The sequence below is a fragment of the Sturnira hondurensis genome, unplaced genomic scaffold, assembly GCF_014824575.4.
Source record: "Sturnira hondurensis isolate 20B ecotype Veracruz unplaced genomic scaffold, ASM1482457v3 Scaffold0008196, whole genome shotgun sequence".
Taxonomy (NCBI): domain Eukaryota; kingdom Metazoa; phylum Chordata; class Mammalia; order Chiroptera; family Phyllostomidae; genus Sturnira; species Sturnira hondurensis.
Genome location: NW_028080827.1, coordinates 20,597,213 through 20,617,974, shown reverse-complemented (window position 1 = coordinate 20,617,974; position 20,762 = coordinate 20,597,213). Strand labels below are relative to the sequence as shown.

General features: G+C 54.7%; 1 protein-coding gene across 1 annotated transcript in view; it reads left to right on the top strand.

Annotated features, from left to right (window-relative positions):
- ITGA11 (integrin subunit alpha 11) overlaps positions 1 to 20,762 on the top strand; it is a 115,854-nt gene that overhangs the window by 75,780 nt on the left and 19,312 nt on the right. The window contains exons 11-18 of the mRNA XM_037054224.1: positions 7,838 to 7,982; positions 9,721 to 9,869; positions 12,830 to 12,970; positions 13,244 to 13,447; positions 14,096 to 14,226; positions 15,898 to 16,064; positions 17,433 to 17,575; positions 19,019 to 19,129. Coding sequence (XP_036910119.1) covers positions 7,838 to 7,982; positions 9,721 to 9,869; positions 12,830 to 12,970; positions 13,244 to 13,447; positions 14,096 to 14,226; positions 15,898 to 16,064; positions 17,433 to 17,575; positions 19,019 to 19,129 — 1,191 coding nt within the window. The remainder of the gene's footprint in view (positions 1 to 7,837; positions 7,983 to 9,720; positions 9,870 to 12,829; positions 12,971 to 13,243; positions 13,448 to 14,095; positions 14,227 to 15,897; positions 16,065 to 17,432; positions 17,576 to 19,018; positions 19,130 to 20,762) is intronic.

The following is a 20,762-nucleotide window of genomic DNA, read 5'->3' as shown; positions in this document are numbered from 1 at the left end:
GGACAGACGCCCGACATGCAGCAGGCAGATGGCGGAAATGCAGCTCAGGCTGGCTTTTCCTGAGCAGCACCTGGGCAATCCCACCCTCACTCGGATACAGCAAGACGGACGTGCAGCTGTGCCGTAGCCCTAACAGTCAAGTTATGTGCAGAACACTTACTGTTTGCCAAGGAAATTGGAATTTCTGCCGCCTACTTCATGCTCAGGAGCAGTCCTGCCACGTCGGCAGGGTAATAGTTGTCCCATTTGAGGTGGTCATATCGGCAAATCTTTCCAGCGCCTCCCCTGTGCTGGGTCCTGCGCTGGATCCCACAGGGGGCAGAGGCGAGCGTCCTGCCCCAGAGGAGCTTGCAGTCTGAGAGTGAGGAGCCGGTCTGCTAACTCTGGGGACAGGGCTGATCAGGAACTTGAACAAGGAAATCCAATTTAATTGAATCCAGCAAGTTTTGTCAAATGCAACTAAGGTACCAAAAGGAACCAGAATTTCCTGTTGCCACCAGGAGTTTGCCAACTTGCAAACAACCCAGAGCAGCTGGCCTGAGCTTCGAAAGCAGGGTAAGACAAACCAGCGGATGTCTCCTAGGCAAGAATGTGCAACTTCAGGATGCCCCCACCTGTGGAGCTCTTCAGGGGGAACCACAAGTACATGCCTGCCACTAATCAAGACAGTGTGTGATGGGGGTCTTACAGACAGAAAGGCCCAAGCGGGGGGGAGGGGGGGCATGTCAGGAAAGGATCTGCAGAGGGGCTGGCACCTGGGCCGGCCCCGAAGACAAGGGTTTCTGCAGCCATGCGTGGCAATGAGCAACAGAAGAGAGGAAGTTTGTGTGCATGACACTGGGGGGACCTGCACACACACAGGGCCAGCCCTGATGTGAGAGACAGTGAGAGACAGTTCATGCCCCTTGTCCCCTTCCACAGCCATTTTTGAGCGTCTCCCTATGTGTCAGGCTCTGTACCAGGAACTGGGGACATATAAATAGATAAGGGTGAAGGGGTGCTTGAGCTGAGCCCTGAAAAAGGCCCCTGCAGTTCAGTGTGTGGAGGAGCAAGGTGAGTCCTTAAGGACCTACAGGTTCCCCAGCTGCAGGGGAAGATCAGGACTCAGAGTCCCAGCTTATTATTTAGGTCAAGGTCATGCACTGCCCTGTGCAGCTTCTTCTACACACCCAGCTCTTTTGCTGTTGCCCAGTCACAGACAGCAGGGTGCCTCTCCCCATTCTGCAGATATGGACCCCAGTTCTTCTATCACCCCATCTTGTTTTCAAGTGATAGGTACCTGGAATTTTTTATGTGATAGGACTTTGAAAAAGATGATTACATTTGATTCTGAAACTCCTTAATACGAAAGGAAGGAAGGAAGGAGGGAGGGAGGGAGGGAGGCAGGGAGGGAGGGAGGAAGGAAGAAAGGAAGGAAGGCAAGCAGGCAATGAAAAGGGAGGGGAGGGAAGGAGAGGGAGGAGAGAAGAGGAACCCTTCCAAATCCAAAAAAATAGTGCAATTTGACGGTGGGTTGTCTGGTACTGTGACCAGCCACGGGGTTACTATTTTAGAGCAGAGATTTTTTTCATGCCAGCCACTGATGCCATCCTAATTGGCCACAGCCAGTCTGTCCCTGTGAGTCCAGCCCCCCAGCTCTCAGCATCAGTCAGATCTCTCTGAGGGTCGGGGGCAGGCGTGCCCAGTCTTTTAGCTCTGCCCAGAGCAAGTCCTGAGCCCAAGTGGGCCCATCTCCTGGGCAAGCCCAAGCTGCATCTCCCCCAGCAGAGCTCCACCATGGGGGACTCAGGCAGCTGCTTCCTGCGAATGTGCTGAGAAGCCTTCAGCTGCCCGGAGCCTGTTTAGTTTTGTCAGAGGAAAGGCCTCTAATTCTGGGGGATGGGCCCAGGAGGACGTTCTCAAATGGCAGGGGAGAGGCCCAGCGGCTCATCGCCCCGTCTGCTGCCCTCTGCGTAGCAAGGAAACCAACCTTTGAGTTAGGAAGGGTAAAAGCTACACGAGGAGGGAAGGGACCAGGGACCAGAGTAGATGAGGAGACCCCAAGACATCACCTGGCCACCTGAAGAGCTCAAGGCTCCAGACCACAGGAATTGCATCCCACGCTGATGGCCAAAGATAGAGCCATTGGGAAAACTGAGAGAGCTGGAGCCAGCCCAGGAACTGTAGTGTTAACTTAGAAAACGGGGAAAGAGAATATTCTGGAAATTACCCTCAGAAAGACCAGCTATGGATCCCTGGTCAAATTCTAGAATGGATTTTTTTTAGCCGATGTTTTCATTAGCATTTGGAAAGCTGTCAGTGAAAGTCACTGAGGGCTGAAATAGCTTCTATTACTGCTGGCTGTCTGCTGAGGTGGTGAACTCCCTGTCCAAGTTGGGTAATCAAGAAGCTATCAGAAAGCTTACAGAAGGGACCCATACCTCCCTAGCGGACATAGACACTAACAGTCTATAATCTCCATGAGCCACAAGGGGAAGGTGTGGAGGAAGGAAGAGGACCATGAATAATTGATGCCCACTGGTGACAGATGGACCTCCGGGGAGCTCCTCCTACGTGAGGACTCAGCCGAGGGGTTTCATACTGAGCGTCCTACACTGCAGTCCATAAATGCCCCTCCACCACAAAAGTTTACAGAAGGAAGCAGATTTTTTAGGGTGGATCTGTCTACACAAAACTTGGGTGACTCACCCCAAGATAAAAAGAGATCATTTTTCCTGTAACCCGCACGCAAGGCGCTAACACCCTACTTGGCCTGTGTGCTTCCACAGGCCCTCCTAGGGTGGTGGGCTGGACAGCTGAGGTTCTTAGTTGTTGAAGCCTTAAAGCTGTAATCTTTCCTAAGAGTTTTGCATTTGAACTAGTGTACATATCCGATCCAATCCAAAGTGAACGAAACTAATCCATGTGGTGAAATGACCCAGGAGCTGTGAACCCCTCCTGAGCCTCCATGAGCCTGAGCGCGGGGGTAGACTCTTCACCCGCCAGCTGGGCCAGGCAGTCAGGCTGTCCATCAGGACTGTCCATCGGGGCTGTCCATCAGGTCTGTCTGTCATGGCTGTCCATCAGGACTGTCCATCGGGACTGTCCATCGGGGCTGTGCATCAGGGCTGTCCATCAGGGCTGTCCATCAGGGCTGTGCATCAGGGCTGTCCATCAGGACTGTCCATCAGGGCTGTCCGTCATGGCTGTCCATCAGGGCTGTCCATCAGGTCTGTCCGTCATGGCTGTCCATCAGGGCTGTCCATCAGGGTCGTCCAGGGACCCCTCCCATGAGGCCAGGACATAGTACACTTATTCCAGATTATTTACAAGGTGACTCCTGGGGGCAGGAATCATTTCCAGGTCACTGGCCCTCCTAAGTCCAGCTGTATGTCCTTGGGCTATGCCCTGTGCCCAGCACCCCACTCCTGGACCTTGTTCTGGGAAACTCTGAGCAGAGGCCGTCAACCCTCTGATCTTGAATGAGCAGTCAAACGAAATGTGCCTCTTGCCCCCCACAGCCCCTCCTCACTGCCCTGGACACCAGCTTCTAACAATACACACGGTGAGGGGCTCCTCTCCACAGAAACGTGGAGGACCCGCTTCTGGGTCCTTCCCACCCAACTGCATCTGAACATCCCAGCACACATCGTTCCTTGGGCTCCACTTTGAGCTTGTGGAAAAGAAGTCTGATTCCAGAATCCAAGCAACCAAAGCATCATCCACCCTCTTAATGATACATTGGCCTTAGAAGGGGCTCTTGAGAATGCAGTCCTTCCCCCTCTACAGTCACCGGCTGTAGGTTAACACACAGGCACTAGGGAGCCATGGGAGAGCCTAGCGGGAGGTAGCACTTGGTGCCCTCAGGGTGGTCCCCCTGCACACCCGCACACAGGACCACCAGTGACCCCCTCTGCCTGCCTCCACAGACCACTTCTCTAGTGCCAAGAAGAACTGCTGTCGCCTGGTATTCTAATTCCATTACTGCCTGGCTGTGCAGCCGCAGACAAATCATTTAACCTCCCTGATCTTAGTCTTTGAACAGATGTCTGAAAATTTCTGTAGAATTGAATCTTGAGGCTTGGAACTGAAGTGTGCATTTTGAGACTTATGTAATAATCGATCAAGTAAAATTTTCCTAAAATCCCTTTCTAACTCCACTATGCACCCACCCCCTTTCTCAATTGGCCAGCCTCTCCTGTGGGTCCCCAAGTAGGCTGTCCTTGCCTCTGTCCAAGCGCTTCTCACAAGCTGATGGGAAGACTCATCTGCAGCACCAACCTGACTTCGAGAGCTGACCCTTTGACTCCCTTCCCAGAAGTGCTTTATGGATGAATTCATCAATGAGAAGAGCTAATATGTACCAAGTCCTATTAGCTGCTGAACACCTGCTAAGGATTATAAATGCCAATTCTTACAACAGAACAGCTGAGGAAGCTGAGGCCCAAGAAAGAGAGAAATATGCCCAGCCTTACAGCTAGAAGCTTTGGAGGAGGAACTGAAAGTCAGGAATGTCTGTCTCCAGAGCACACACTCTACTACAAGGCCAGGAATGCTCAGCCTTGGCCCATGGATGACCAGGGCCGGATACGTTTACGCTGTGGGCTGTGCTGGGCACAGTAGGTATTCAGCAGCGCCCCTGGCCTCTACCCGCCAGATGCCCATAGCAACCCCAACACCATCCACAGCTGTGACAACCAAAATTCTTTTCAGGCACTGCCAAATGTTGCCTGGGGGCTAAATAACCCCCAGCTGGGAACCACTGCCCTAAGTTACACTGCTTTCCCGGGGCTGGGATGTGGCCCAGCCCAGCTGGGAACATGGGCATCTGGCACACGGAGCTTGGGGAGGTAGGGCCACAGCCCAGGGAGCACTCAGCTCGTCTGGGAAGGCAAGGCTGCTGCAGAGGTTTGGTCAGAGGGCAGAGAGGAGCTGAGCTGGCAGGACCTGACAGTGCGCACCGTGCTCCAGCAAAGACAGGTGCAGGTCCTCAGGGAGGGCACAAACTGGGCCTCGGGCATCTGAGGGCCGCCAAGTCTGCTTCCTCGTTTTGCACGATGCTCATTTTTCCCAGAGCATTGGGAAAGTCGGCTTGTGCCAACAGCCCATCTGTGCAAGGGCACCCAGGCAGACCCTGCTGATGTCCGGTGGGAGCCCAGGGGGCCCCATAGGAAGGGAGGCCACAAATCAGGGAGCAGGTGCTGGACCTGGAGTGTGAGACCTGCTGCTTGTTTCCAGCTGGGCCTGCAGTCCTGGCTTCCTCTCTCAAGACTTTGGCCACACGCTTCGAGATGTTTTCCAAACTCTGAATGCCTGGGCTCCCACAGCTGGAAAAAAAATGGTGACATAGTGAATTTGGCTCTGGTGGCTTTCGCTTATGCTCTCAGCCAGCCCTCTCCTCATGGTGCACTTGTCCTCAGCGGGGCTCTCCCAGTCCCCAGCAGACCCCTTCCCCAGAAAGAGCCTCCTACGGGGACCACAGGCCTGCAGCCATTACCAGGGTAAAATGGCATGAGGTGAGAGTCTGTGAGCTGCCCCCCCAGCCACGTGCTGCCAGGTCCAGAAGCCCCTGGGAATCTCTAAGCTCCACACGTGCTGAGTCAGCATCAGGCTCCCCAGCAGAATCCCAGGCACTGGGCTGAGCCCGCCCTTCTCAGTGCATCGCAAAGGACTCTAGTCATCTGCAAAGCCAAAAATTTATCTCTAGAGTTTCTCCACAAAGCAAAAAAGCCTGATCTATGGTTACAAACTTGAACTCAGCAGGCAGAGAGAGGGAGGAAAGGAAGAGAGAGAGCTGAAGCCCAAACGCTGCACTCCCCCCAGAGCAGAGCTCAGATGGAAAGCTGGAAGTGGGACCCAGAGGCCTCTGGGAAGCAGACGGTGTTTTCTCTTCTCCTCAGCCTACCTCCCTGATTGACGTCCTAGCTCTGCTTCTGACTTGCTGTGTGACCTCGAGCAAGTCCCTTTCCTTCTCTGAACTTCAGATGCTCATTTGCCAATGCAAATAGTGACATCTGTCCTTCTGGCCTTACACAAATGGGTCACTGAAGGAGAAAGTGTCCTGGAAAGCAGGGAGCACACCCACATTCGGGACTGCTGGCCGTGACTCTGCGGGCAGAGTCCTGGAGCACCTGGCCCGGATCCTGGCTCCCGCAGACCATCGGGCTCCCTCCCCCAGGCTGAGGCTCCAACCGAGGAGGAGGAAGAAAGCGAGTTGGAAAGCGTGACGGTAGACACAGCCAAGCGCATCAGACTCCCCCGTACCAGTTTATTTGTAGTCGTGAAAACATTGTCGGAATGGTCCATTCTACCTCTAGAATGTTGGGATTTTCAACCCTTTGATAAGATCAACTTTACTCTTTAAAGTGACACCTTAGAAATGAGAAAAGAAAGTTCTGCTTAAGGTTCGCAATCTTGCCCCCTCCTCTGCCACCAGTGATACTGGTGCAGGGAGACCCTGCCTGTGTGTTTCGGTGGCTCTGACTGTCCCGAGGCCAGAATCACATTTTTCTATTGGTACCGTTGCTCTGAGGGTAAGGGGGGATCGAGTGCCTTGGGCCCCAAGCGGTGGGCGAACCTCGAATCCAGACAATGAGCTGGGCTTCGGGAGGCTCAGTGGGAGAAACGTGACTTCACCAGCTCATGCTTTCCCAGCCCAGAGCCGATCCCCCGCCCTCAGCCCCAGTCACCAGCGTAACCCAGGAAGGCAGCCCCTCCCTGCTTCCACCACCCTTCTAGTCCCTCATTGCCCCTACTCACTTCTCTCCTCTTCCAAGTGCTTGCTGTTTGTTTTCCTGCACCCACTAGTTCCTTGGATTGTTTAAGGAGGCGGGATGGTAGTGATAGGTGCAGGTGCAGCCCATAGTGTGAGTAGCCCCAGTCCTCAGGAGAGGCCCCCGGACTCAGTCACAGGGAGACTTCACCTCCAGAAGTCAGGGCTTCCTGTCTTCCTGCCTGAGAACTGTAGCATCCACTTACCTTACAACTAATGACAGGTTCTGTCCTCAGGGTTGGTGGTCATGGATGGCCTTGGCTCATCTGTCCAGCCTCATCTTGAACCGCTCGCCCCCTCTCACTCACTGTTCCATTCAAATAGCCATCAAACAGCCTTCAGTTCCTTAGACCAGAGGTTCGAAACACCCTCCAGCCCCAAGACCTTTGCACAAGTTGTTCCCACCCCCTCCCAGTGTCTGGGTACACATCACCTGTTCAAAACACTTTTGCTGACCTCCACTTCAATCTAAATTAAACCTCACCAAGGCATCTATTACATCCCTTGTCATGTTTATCCCAGTCTATTGCATTTATCTGTGTGTTCATTTAGGATCTTGGAGCTCCATGAGGTGTCTGGCAAAAAGGAAACACTCAGTGAATTTTTACTTAAAAAATTAAGAAATAGGATTTTCACACAAGGAAGCAACTCAGACACCACAGAGGAATGTGGAAGAAGGCCAAGTGCAAGGGCACAGCCCAAAGGAGTGTCAGAAAGAACAGTGACAAGAGATTTCCTGGAGGGTTTATGAAGCCCAAAGGCTAACGGGGGTTTGGTCGTGGATTTGGAGTTTCTTTCTGGAACATTCTTCCTCCCCTAAGATCCCATCCTTGGGATTCGCTTGTCCTGTTCTGCTCTAAGGATGAGTTGAGGCAAAATGCCTGTGTGTTAGGTTGGACAAGGAATGAGTCTTTGACTCATTCAAAAGCCAAAGATCCCGGCTACAAGTTGGGCTGTTAAATACAAATCCAGGACAAGGTGCCCAGGGCGGCTGACAGATGCCTCGTGGTGCAGGACCTAGTGTGGCTTCCCAGAGAGGGGCACCTGGGGGGCAAGAGCTGATACATGTCCCCTCCCCAATGACAGGACGGGATTCTGCTGGGGGCTGTCGGTGCCTATGACTGGAATGGAGCTGTGCTGAAGGAGACCAGCAGTGGCAAGGTCATTCCTCTCCGAGAGTCCTACCTGAAGGAGTTCCCCGAGGAGCTCAAGAACCACGGCGCGTATCTGGGTGAGAGCCAGAGTGAGGGCGGGTGAAGGGCAGCAGGCAGCGAGGGGCGCCGGGGGAGCCAGAACTTGCCCACACATGGCACGAGCATTCGGTGCTGATTCAAGCTCCGGTCAGGGCCATCACTTCTTCAGACCGGTGCCCACCATGCCAGGCAAGTAAGTAGGTAGAATAAAAGACAAGCCATGCACCTCTACCTGAAATGTGCTCCAGGGATTGCTTCTAGATGCTCCTCTTCCGTCCAGAAGACCCTGGTGGGTAGAGCCAGGCTAAAGGCCCCTCGTGAAGCCCAGTTGTCTGGCCTTAACGGCAGCCACTGCCTTGGCTGGGTAGGGAAGATTGCTCCCTACATGCCCCAAGCGAGAAGGGGCACAGGGAAGAGGACGGGGAGGCCAGGCTCTCTGCCTGAATGCTGAAGAAGCTGTATGGCCTTCTGGCTCAGGTTCCACTTGCCAGGCCTTCAGGGAGGCTGGTTTGGTTTTCAGGGTGGCCCTGCCTGCTGGCCAAAGAGCCACATGGGAACTGAAGCCACCACCAACAGACTGATGGAAGCAGGAAGTTCTCAATGTTGCTTGGAGCTCTGGGGGTCAGCCCACGCCTGCCCCACCACAGTTGGCCCCTCCCATCACCACCCATCCCTCCTTGTGTGGGAGTCCCAAAGGTCAGGGCCTACAGGAGACATTCCCGGTAGTGCCATTGAGGGCTCATCTCAGAAGCAGTCTCTGCCCACGTCACGAGGCCCCACCCTCATACAGGTATCCATGGTTGTGCTAAATACGCAGCCACGTTGGTGACCCCCATGCGACGTCCTGGCCTTTCCTGACCTTTCAAGCTCCATTTCTCAGAACACACTTCAAAGAGTCAAAAAATGTGTGTCTGGAACCAGAGTAGACATCTGGCTGCTCTGATGCCCCTAGGCACTGAATCTGCTCGTCTGTGCCTCCTGTAGTCACTCTGGAGCCAACCAGCAGGACCCGAGTGACAGTGTTACACACACATGCACACATGGCAGAAAGAGACAGCCACTCCCCAGAAATGGCCCAGAAACTGCCAACAGGCCGGACACCTTCTAAAAACTGGAATCCAGTCCAAGATCATATTGCAGGAAGTGGAACTCTCGGCTTGCACACCTGCCCCACTTCCAGGAGAGTTACCGGAAGGTGCTACACACTCACCTTCCAGATGCTGGGTGGGCAACTTGAGAGGCTCAATGATCGGGCAGTGCCATCCTAAGAACACAGACTGGCGCCTTTCCAAAGAGCCCCTGGGTTCCATATCTTCTTCTTTCCCATGTCATATGTGTGGCCAGAGAGGAGCCTGGGAGCACCCTCCTTTGAGTCTGCAAAGCTTTGGGGCTGCAAGAATCCCTGAGATCCTATGCCCACACAGACAACACGAGTTTTCATGAGCCACTTAACAAGGGCTTATGGGAATGAAGAAGCCACTGTTTTGTCCCTGAGAGACTATTGGTGAGGGTCAAAAACCAAGCCTGCAGGTGAAGGAGGGGCCGTGCACATTCCAGGTCGGCTCTGCCTTCCAGTGGCCCCACCTGGCTTCCTTTATTCCTCCCACTAGGGCGTGGGGTACAGGCCTGGGAGTGACTGCCCTGCCTTACTGCATCTGCCCGGCCTGCCCTGAATGCACCTCCCTGTGCTCCGGCACAGCTGAGCCGTTTGGGGGGCCCTGGCAAGGCCTGCTGAGCACGTGGGGCCAGAGACCAGCCTGTTTCCTCCTGCGGCAGGGTACACAGTCACATCGGTCGTGTCCTCCAGGCAGGGGCGAGTGTACGTGGCTGGAGCCCCCCGGTTCAACCACACGGGCAAAGCCATCCTGTTCACCATGCACAACAACCGGAGCCTCACCATCCACCAGGCCCTGCGGGGTGAGCAGGTAACAAAGGGGAAGTTATGGGGTGGACAAATGGGAAAGGCTGGGCTGGGGCGTCTCTGGAGGCCATCTCTTCCTTCTCAGTTGGATGATCCCAGGCCCACAAACATCTTTCCTGGTAGTGGAACATGTATGTCCTTCACACCAGCCTTGCAGCTGGACCAGTCCATCCCCAGAAAGCCAGGCCCTGGTCCCTGATGCAGCAAGGAGAAGCTGGAGAACTTGCTCACCTCCATTTTGTGGACCTCTGCCCCCCACAGCCAGCTTCTCCCTGGTCATGTGTAGAGTCCGGGGCTAGAGGCCACATCTTCCAGACTAAGGCCTGGGCTACGAGGGCGCCTGGGGGGCAGCCATGTTCCTCAAGCCACCTTCATGCGGCCAGGAGTTGCGCTTCCACCCACTCGAGACCCCATGGGTTCGCCAAGACGCCAGCGTCTTCCCTTTTCCCGGAATGGTAACAATGCAGAATGGCCCTGTGGGCAACGCCACTGCCCTGCCGGGGACGTGGGGGGCAGCCAGACCGCGCTGCTAAGAGTCTCATGTTGGACAGTCATGAATGCAAATTAGAAAGCTCTGATAGCGTCATTGGTGGTGAAAAGTTCAGACAACAGAAAAGTCATTTCAACAGCTGAGGAAAACTGTGGTCCTAAGAAGCAACGTAGCTTTTCCAAGGTTATAGAGTGGATTCATGGCCAGGTTAAGTTCAGAATCCAGGACACTTGGTGGGGCTGTCTGCATTATGCCACCTCCTGATCCCCAACAATCCCCGGACCAGGCCTCAGCCCCTTCTGACTGGCAGCATTGGCATCCATGGCACCCTGGCCTGGGCTGGGCCCTGTCCTGGTCCTTGCTGTCATTTCCAGCAGCAAGCTCCCCCACCACAAGCTCCCTAGAGCCTGGGAACCGGCCTATCTCTTGCCTCGCCTGCTGCCCTTGGCCTGCGCATAGGGACAAGCTCCTCACTGGGTCTAACCTAAACCCCTCCAGCCATTGGAAGCCATCTTTCCATGGGGGACCCAGGACACTGCTCTGTTCCCTGGCCTCCACCCTCCCCACCCACAGTCCCCCCAGGGAATCCAAGGCTAGACTTGAGAGCTGGAGGGAATTTGCTGGTGAATTTATGACATTTTTACTGCCCAGCCCTGCCTCCAGCATCCGAAGGAGAAACCGCAGTGCTGAAGGCAGCTAAATTAAGTGGATTCTAAATCACCATGACCCACATAGCTGAGGCCACATATTTGAACAACCTCCCTGCCTGCTTACTTGCTGTCTGCCTCTTAATTACTTTAGGCAAGCCCATCACTTCCCTCCCCCACCCAGTGCTTATGATTTTTTTCTCCCTCTTCTGTGTTTTTATCTTTCTCTTCAGTGGAAAGCTCTTCGTGATTCTGAAAGCACCCTTAAGCCAGGAGATGACTGGGGGAGGGAGAGTCAGGGCTCAGGTGTCAGTCAGACAGACTGAGTTCCAGCCCAATTTGGCCATGACCAGCCTTCTGACCTTGGGCAAGTGACTCACATTCTCTGTTGAGTCCCTTCCCTATAAAATGAGGACCGTGAGGCTCACGCATGCTGACTCGAGGCTGTAAAGCATGTCACGCAGGGCCCATCCCTGGGCAGGGCTCCTTCCCTTTCCTAGGTGACCCGCTGATCCATGAACATTTACTGAGCACCTCCTGTGTGCCAGGTGGGGCCCCCAGGCCTGCAGAGCACACAGCAGGCACAGCACCCACCCTCGCGAGGCACCTGCAGAGGGAGTGACCTGAGGGATGGCAGACACTCACGGGGAGGGAGGAAAGGAGAGAAGTGCTAACAAGTAAAAAGTTTATGCCAAGGGAAGCCTGGAACCCAGCCAGGGTCTGGGCTTTTGGGAGAAGAGAAATCACTGGGTGTGGCAGAAGGGGGTCTGGGAGCCAGACATGGGGGCCGGAGGCTGGGCAGGGAGGGAAGGGGTCCGGTCCAGCAGGGTCACGTTGCAGAGTTTGGACTTTGTCCCGAAATTGAGGAAGCAACATGGTCAGCTGCTAGGAGGCCACTCTGGCTGCCCATGCAGGTGGACCAGAGGGGCCGGCCTGCAGGCAGGGAGGCCTTTGGATGGGGCCTGACCTGGGGAAGAGGCGGCAGAGGAGGGAAATATTGGGGCGATGTTTGGCAAACCCCAGGCAGTTCTCCCTGGGAGATGGCAGGAGGTTGGAGGGTAAGGTGGAGGGCGGAGCGGGGTGACCCTCTGATTGAGTGGGTGGGCGGTGCCCTCACCGACTTGGGGGGGTGTGGCACCCAGTGTGGGAGAGGAACCCAGTGAATGCTCAAATGCTGCAAAGAAATCACAACTCACCCTACAAGGTGCTACTCCCATAGTTATTTGTGACATTAGAAACTGAACCAGCTAAACGTTCAACAGTAGAGAACTGATTGAACACACTTGGCACAGGCATGATTTCAAATATTATAGAATCACCCATGACTGTGTAGGAGAAAAAAGTTAATAAAAGCTCATGACCCATCAGTATGTAAACTATGCATGTATAATTAGTATGATCCAGATTGGAAACATTAACATATGCACACACAGGGCCCATGTGCTAGAGAAAACAGACTAGAAGAAAATACACTACAACATTCATAGTAGTTGGATGTTTGGACAATGGGTGACTTATTTCCTTTACACCTTTTTTATATGCTCATTTTTTGCCATTATAATGCATCAGTTACAAACAGAATAAATGGCAATTGATAAAACTGAACAATGGGAAGAAGGAAGAGCAGGCATGGAGATGGCTGAGGGGAAAAAGAGGGGAAGGAAGGACAGACTGACGGGGCAAGTCCACTCCTTGGGGGCGGGGGAGTGAGAGGCCTGGGCAGGGGAGGACCTCCAGGTCGTTCACCCCAAATCCCAAGTCAAAGGCTGTCGCTGAGGCCTCTCCACAACGCAGCCCCACAGCCCTCTCCCCGTCCCTGTGCCGCAGATAGGCTCTTACTACGGGAGTGAGATCACCTCGGTGGACATTGACAGGGACGGCGTGACGGATGTCCTGCTGGTGGGCGCACCCATGTACTTCAGCGAGGGCCGAGAGCGAGGCAGGGTGTACGTCTACAGCCTGAGACAGGTACTGCTGTGTGCGGCTGGCAGCCTCCGGGGCACCTGGTGCCTGCCTTCACTCCCGCATCCACCAGGGAAACTGAGTCACGAGAGAGGCTAGCACCTGCCTGCTGAGCCAGGGAGGGGAGGCTAGAAAGCTCCTCTGTCCCTGGGCTTCTGCAGCCAGAGACGGGATGCTGGGAAGACGGGGTGGAGCGAGGACGCTGCAGGCCAGAGGGGACCGTGACTCCGAGGGCCCTTGCCAAGTCCCCCTGGGCCTCTCCCTGGCCCGGCTTTACAGAACCGGTTTGTTTACAACGGAACACTGAAGGATTCCCACAGTTACCAGAATGCCCGGTTCGGGTCCTCCATTGTGTCAGTGCGGGATCTCAATCAAGATGCCTACAGCGACGTGGTGGTGGGGGCACCTCTGGAGGACAACCACCAAGGGGCCGTCTACATCTTCCACGGCCTCCAAGGCAGCCTCCTAAAGACGCCGAAGCAGGTAGTGCCAATGGGCGGAGCTGGGACCTCTCGGCCCCTGGGTTCAGGGTTGTCTGCTGTTTCCCTGCCCAGGAAAGGGTTCCCACCTCATAGCTCTACTTGCCTGGTGTCAAAGATGTAAAATGGGTACATGATTCTTCAGGGAAAATGGGCACCCTCTCCCTGCTGACAGCAGCAACAACAGAGCCCCAGGCCCGAACTTCACCCTTGCCATGTTCATTCATGCACTTGACCACAGCACAGAACTCCTACCTGGGCTTGCTTTTCTCCGGAAATGCCTCATGCTGGACCCCTTGCTCCCCTCAAAAGTGAGCCATCCTAGGTCCCATCCCCTCAGGGTCATTACCATTGCTCAATATGTTATTAGTATGATAGCATACCACGTTAGAGATACTAATTGGGTTACCTGCCAGGTAACATATATTTACACTTAGTGGGGAACTCTTTTCAGGCACAATACTTTAGTCCAAAAGTCTGACTTAATGGTAGAAATCTCGGGTGCCAGCACAGCCCAGCAGACAGCTTTGGGCTGGAGAAGCATCCCAATGGTTTTGAGCAGGCTCCCTCCAGAGTTCCCATTTGGGTGGGTGGCCATGCCTCACCCAGTTCTAACCATGTCCGGTCCCAGCTTTTCCCTCTTACTCCCTAGAGAATCGCCGCCTCAGAGCTGGCTCCCGGCCTCCAGTATTTTGGCTGCAGCCTCCACGGGCAACTGGACCTCAATGAGGATGGGCTTGTGGACCTGGCGGTGGGCAGCCTTGGCAACGCTGTGATTTTGTGGTTGGTTCCTTCGCTTTTCTTGACTCTTGGGCTCTCCTGAGACTCATGATGGATACAGGGTTTAAAAGCTAGGCTTCGGGATCTTCGTCTCTTGTCTTTAATCACTGTCAGCCAAACGCACCCTGTTCTTACCCCATCGTGATTACAAATCTCCTTTGTATGAAATGACTGTGAATTACTCTCAAGTTCCAATCCCTCTTCTCAAGGGAGTTCTAAGATTTTTGAGCTTTTAGTGTCAAAAAGCCTCTTTTAGAATTTACCCTGAAGCTCTGGCTACTTAGACATTTTTTCAACTTCAGCCTTTCCAGCTACTTAAAGGAACAGATCCCCCTTCTCTGCCAGTAGGAAAGCACGTGTATCTAATACAGAGATTGCTTTCCTCTGAAGCCCTGAGCAGTGATGAACTTGTAGACAGAGCCCACTGGGGAGACTGTATGGTCCAAGCCCCTGGATCTCACCCAGGACTGACCGCCCATTATGGTCACCCGGGGAGCTTTTAAAACTCTCACTGCCCAGGCTTTACCCAACCCACTTAAAGCAGAATTTCTGGGGGAGTGGCCAGCAGGTGGTAGTTTCCAAAGGCTCCACCAGTGTTTATTACCAATGGGTAGCTGAGTTTGAGAACCGCTGATGAAAACTATTAGGTTTACACAGCATCGCTCTCCATGTCTCACTTACCTGCTGTGAGCCTTACGATTCCTGTGGGAAAGACCATGTGGCCTGCCCAAGGCCCTGGGAAGAACCAAAAGAGCCAAGACTCAACTTCACCCTTTTCACTCCCCAGCGCAGAGGAGGCAGCACCTCCCCTTAGAGTATCAGCACAGGGTAGAGTAAGAGCAGAGTATTAGCACAGACAATCCCGCTTGAACTCTGAAGCGTCCAAACCACACTACACTTATTTCGTGTTAAACAAATGCATGGTTTTGAAAGATGATACATTTCCTTCCCTGAATATGTTTGACTTAGACCAACAGAAGAGGACGTTTGGCCGCCTGGGTGGGTAGTGTCGGGCACACCAGGGCAGAATCTGTAGTGCGGGGACTGGTTGCCTACTGTGGCTGCCCGCTGGAATTGCCTGGGGAGCCTCGACCCCAAGCTCTTCCAAGTCTGGTCCAGGAACCAAGTGCAGCAGCAGCAGCAGCAGCATCACCCCAGAGCTTGCTGGAAAGGCAGCATCTGTGCCCACTGTCAGATCAGGATCTGCATTTCCATAGATCCCCGGGAGATGCGCCCCTTTGTTAAAATATAGAAGCTCCACTGTAAGATATGTCGATGCCGATTCTGATTTAATTTGACCTGGAGTGCAACTTCAGCACCAGGACTTTGTTTAAGCTCTCCAGGTCATGCTACTGTTTATCCAGGGTTGGGAACCACTGACCTAAAAGTGATAAGGAGGCAAAAGGAAGCCCGTATGGTCTGCAGCAAGGAAAACGAGGGTGGGCTGCTTCAAAGGTCAAGGAGGTAGCTGAGCCCACCCCTCATTACCTGTGCACATTCTGCCCAATCCTTCAATGGCCGGGGCTCCTCTGGGCCCCTCATCCCCATCCCCTACCTCACCCTCCAGTGGTGGTCTTGCAGATTCTACTCCCATCTGGTCCTCCACCTTTCCACCAGGTCACAGCAGGGCCACCTTGGGTCCACCCTGCCCAGCTACACACCCTTCTTCTCCAGGTCCCGCCCCGTGGTTCAGATCAATGCCAGCCTCCACTTCGAGCCGGCCAAGATCAACATCTTCCACAGGGACTGCAAACGCAGCGGCAGAGATGCCACCTGCCTGGCCGCCTTCCTCTGCTTCACACCCATCTTCCTGGCACCCCATTTCCAAACAGCAACAGTCGGTAAACCAGGCCCCTCTCCCTCCCCCATGGACTTCGGGATTGCTCTGCTTCAAAACCTGGATTATAAGTGCCAGGTCACACCTCAGTCCACCTTTGATGACTGCTGGATGCCCATTTGGTGCTCTCATTCCAAGGGACAGAGAGGGGATATCAAGCTCGCGCAGGGACGGCAGTGAGCCATGGTGACTAAGGTCAAGGTCATGTAGAAGAAAGAGGTAGTCGGGGTGCAGTTGGGATCAGAACAGAGGACTGGAAGCAGTGGAGTAAACTGGGATGTGAAAGCCATTAAGTCAGCTTGGATGCAGAGAAAGAGTCAGACCCAGGGCCGGGGGTGGGGGGCCAGAAACCAGGCGATCAGGTGGATGAAGACACAGGTGGCGGTGGTCACTGCCTGGAGTAGGAGTGAGTCTGTAGCAGGTGGTTTCCTTCTGAGGATCTATCACTCCACCTTCAGTCAAGGCTGGGGCCAGACACCTGCTCATGGCAGCCTGGGGACCAGGCAGCTCTGAGAAGTGACAGCTGCTGGTTCTAGGGCCCGACCGGGACCTGCTGGGCCTATGCAGGAAGTGGGGACTACAGAGAGCTTCTCAGCCAAGGAGCAGGGCCAACCGGATGAAGACGAAACAGGGGTCTGGGGCAAGATGAGGACAAAGTCAGGCCTGGGTGACTGTGCCCTTCTTTCTACTTCTCCCTATGAAAGGAGAGAGACGCAAGGACCTGGCATACCCAGAGGACCAGCTGGGTTACAGGAGAAGGGCCTGAGCCTGTCCTGGAATCAACACGCGATCAGCCTAATTGAAGGGGAGGAGGCTGTAGACCTTTAACCCCAAAATGGAGTCTTAAGTTTGAGGAATGGGTGGGAAGCTGGTGGGGCCCAGCCCACCCTCCTTGGTACGGTGGGACCTGCCACCCGCAGAACCTGTGAACCAGACATGATGGGATCCCAGAGCCGAGGGTGAGAGCTGGAAAGAGGAAAGGAGGGAGGTGTAAAGTCGCATTGACTCCAGGAGGGGCTCAAACGGGCATCGCCCTGACCCCTCGGCCTGTCTTCTCTTCTCTTCTACCACATTCACTTTTCTTTCCACTTCTTCCTGTCTTTCCTTTTACTGTCAGTCCCAGCTCTCCTCCTTCTACCTCCCTCTACTCTCAAGTTTCTTTTCTTCTTTCTCACGGCATTGCTTGCTCTCTGCCTGGGAGTTTCCTGCCCACACTGGGCCTCCTGAGGGGAGAGGAACATCTCTTTCCTGGCCAGCCTGGAGGGCTTCCTGGAGGAGGTTGACTTTCCAGAGGCTATTTTAAATGAGAGGCAAACAGTCTTGGATGGAAACATGACTTCACCTTCTTGGTCTTGGCCTCTCCCTCCTCTAGGCATCAGGTACAATGCGACCATGGATGAGAGGCGGTACACACCACGAGCTCACCTGGATGAGGGTGGGGACAGGTACACAAACAGGGCTGCCCTGCTCTCCTCCGGCCAGGAACACTGTGATCGGATCACCTTCCATGTCCTGGTGAGCCTGATGCCCAGCAGCCCCACTAGCAGGACCCAAGTTCCTACAAGAAGGGGACACAGAGCTGGAAGGGGGACTGCTGTGGGGGAGTCAGAGAGCCCAGCTGCTGCCAGCAGACCTCAGGAGGCCAGCCCATGGGCCGTGTTCTGGACCGTGGCCAACCCATACTCAGGCCCCAGAGAAAAAGTTACAACCTACCACCTGACAGCACCCTCCTCCAAAAGTCCTTCTTTCCCACCTTTCAAGTTCCCAAAGATTCTCCAGCAGGGGATGAAGTGCGAGGAGGAAGGCAGTGATCACTGAGGTCTAGCAGAAAGAACAGGGCCAGCCAGCAGGGACCATGGCTTGAAAAAAAAAATAAGTGGGCATCGATTGAAACTGAAGACCAGGCAAAGCAGGCCAGTGGAGTGGACAAGCTGGGAAGAAGGGCAGGGAGAGGCCAGCCTGGCAGAGAGGGAGAAGCAGGGGGTTAAGAAGAGGATGAGAAGTTCACCTCATCCAGAAACTTCGAGTACCCAGACCACAGCTCCAGCCTCAGGGACACAGCAGGGGACACTGAGAGCCTGCTGGCCCCAGGACGCAATGGGCAAGGTCAGAAAGCTAGGAGGAGGTGAGAAGTTCTCACATCTGTTGGTATGGTACCTCTTCTGATGGGCTGGTGCACTGGTTCTCCAAGTGTGGACCTTGGACGAACAGCATCTCCATCACCTGGGAGCTCGTTAGAAATGCATGTTTTCAAGCCCCATCCTAGACCTCCTGAATCAGAAACACTGGGGGTGGGACTCAGTGTTTTAATAGCCCTCCCCCAACCCCTAGGGGATTCTGATGCAAGTTCAAGTTTGAAAGCCACTGCCTTAATACAAAGAAGCCATTCATGTCAGGACTTGGGATCCCTGGAGGAGATTGTTTCAGGAGCTCTAGGCATCCCCTCTTACTGTTTATAGAGAGGGCCACCTGAATCAGCCCAGCACCGGTCACAGGTTTTTTATTCATGGGTTTGACATGCTTATTAAGACCTGTCACAATGCTAGGATGGTGCTAAGAGGCTTCTGGGGGAGGGAAACGGACACGCAATCAGGGAGTTTGAACACCACATGGGAGTGGCCATGACAGGGCTGGACAGGACTCGGGTGGGTGCTGCCTGGCTTCCTGGAGTCTGAGGTGTTGGGGAGATGGGTGTCTGGCCTTGAAGGGTGACCAGGAGCTTGGTGAAACATCCAAGAAGCCAGATTGCCATACAAAAGCCCAGGGTCCTTTCCAGGAGGCACACTCTTCAGCTGCGGCCCCTCCTGGGACCCTCCAGCCCCCACCCCAGGCAGCTACTGCATCCTAGACTCATGCTGAGGGCAGACAGGGCACTGCCCTCCGGGTTTAGGGAAATGAAGTCCTCTCTCAGCTGCTCTGGCCTCAGCCCTCACCCCACCCTCACCTCCTCCCACACAGGACACCGCTGACTACGTGAAGCCAGTGACGTTCTCAGTCGAGTACTCCTTGCAGGACCCTGACCACGGCCCCATGCTGGACGACGGCTGGCCCACTACCCTCAGAGTCTCGGTACGTCCTGCCTTGCAGGGCACACAACTCGGGGTCACACCCCAGCCCCACACCCACCTCCTCCCCAAAGCCCAGACCTGAGAGAGCCAGGGACAGGAATTCTGCCCCCAGCACGCCTTCCCACCTCCTGCCTGGCAAACCCACCACCCGGCTCCTTCCCTCGTCCCTTGTGACCTGTGCTGAGCAATTTTTCGAGGGTAAGGGCCTTCTCCTCTTAGAGGGTCCCCCTTACCCCTACACAGGGTGAGCGCTGAGTGGACCTGGGACTCACAGGACCAGAGGGGCTTCAGTCCCCATCACCACCTCATTTACAGATGAGGGCCCTGGAGGCCCCAGAGAGCCGGTCTGTAGTTGCTGAATGACTGACTTATTAACAGTCTTCCCCACACTGGGGGGTTCTAGCCTCAGCCTCGGCTCTGGCCTCCCCCTCAACCACACTGTCTAACCCCTGGCTCGAGGGACCAGCGGAATCCTCTGAACCCGACACCAGATGCTCCTGCATCTGCCACTCCCTACATCCGCCATCCATTGGCTCAAAGGAAATATCAGGCAGCCACCGCCCCCGTCAGAGCTGTGCGGGGAGAGCAGCTGAAATGGGGTCCCCCACACCTGAACCCTCAGGATTCAGCAAATAACTCTAAAATACTCCCCAAGGCTTTCGGCACCATGACCCGTGAGGCCAGTCTCTGAGGGTTCCTGTATGGAATCCAGCTGGCAAACAGAATTCCAGATACTCACATTCTTACGTGTATTTCTCCAGCGTGAAAGGGCTCCAGCAGCTCTTCTGAAAATCCCCTCTTCGAGTCTGTCCACCCCTACCAGACCCCCACCCCAGCTCCTCTGGCACCCCCTCTTTCCCAGACCTCCACACTCCACCACCCAGCCCTCGACCGCCACACTCTTCCCCGTTCTCCCTGATCCTGAGTCCCAAACACAGGAGAGGTTGCCTTGAGATGCAGTTCGAGAGAGGGAGGGGGATGGACTGGCAAACCCAGGGGAGGGGGAAGCTGGGGGCACTAAGTCCTTCATGCTTTTCCCACCACAGTAGTCACAAAGCCTTGACAGCAAGTGCGTGAGTGAGTGCATGTCGCCCATTCTACACGCAGGTGGAAGGGAAAGCACGTGGAAGCACATCACGTGGAAGCACGTGGTGCGGATTCATGTGCAGGGCGCTCTCCGCTCCCACGCGGTGACCTCAGGGCGAGATTGTGGGCCAGGCGGAAGAGCTCAGAGGAAGTGTAATCGAGCAGCCAGAAGATGAGGCAGGGGGACTTCCTGGAGGCAGTGGCTTTCAACTGGACCTTAAAGGGTAGACAGGCCTTAGATATGCAGAGATGGAGAGAATGGGCTGTCACTCTGGGAGCACGGGCGGGCAGCGTAGCCAAGGTGTGGACATGCGTGATAGCGAGTGGAGGGATGTGTGAGGAAGAGGTGAGGAAGAGGGCTGGGAGACAGTCTGGGCCTGCTACTGAGGGCTTTGAGTAGCAGCTAAACTTCTAGAAATCCTGTGAATCTGGATTTCTAGCCCCCCGCAAATTAGAAACATTCTCCCCGTCACTCTGACACAGATTCTTCCCTAGCATCTACTCAACGCCCAGCACTGCTCTGTAGTGTCTCACCTCCCGGGGATGCA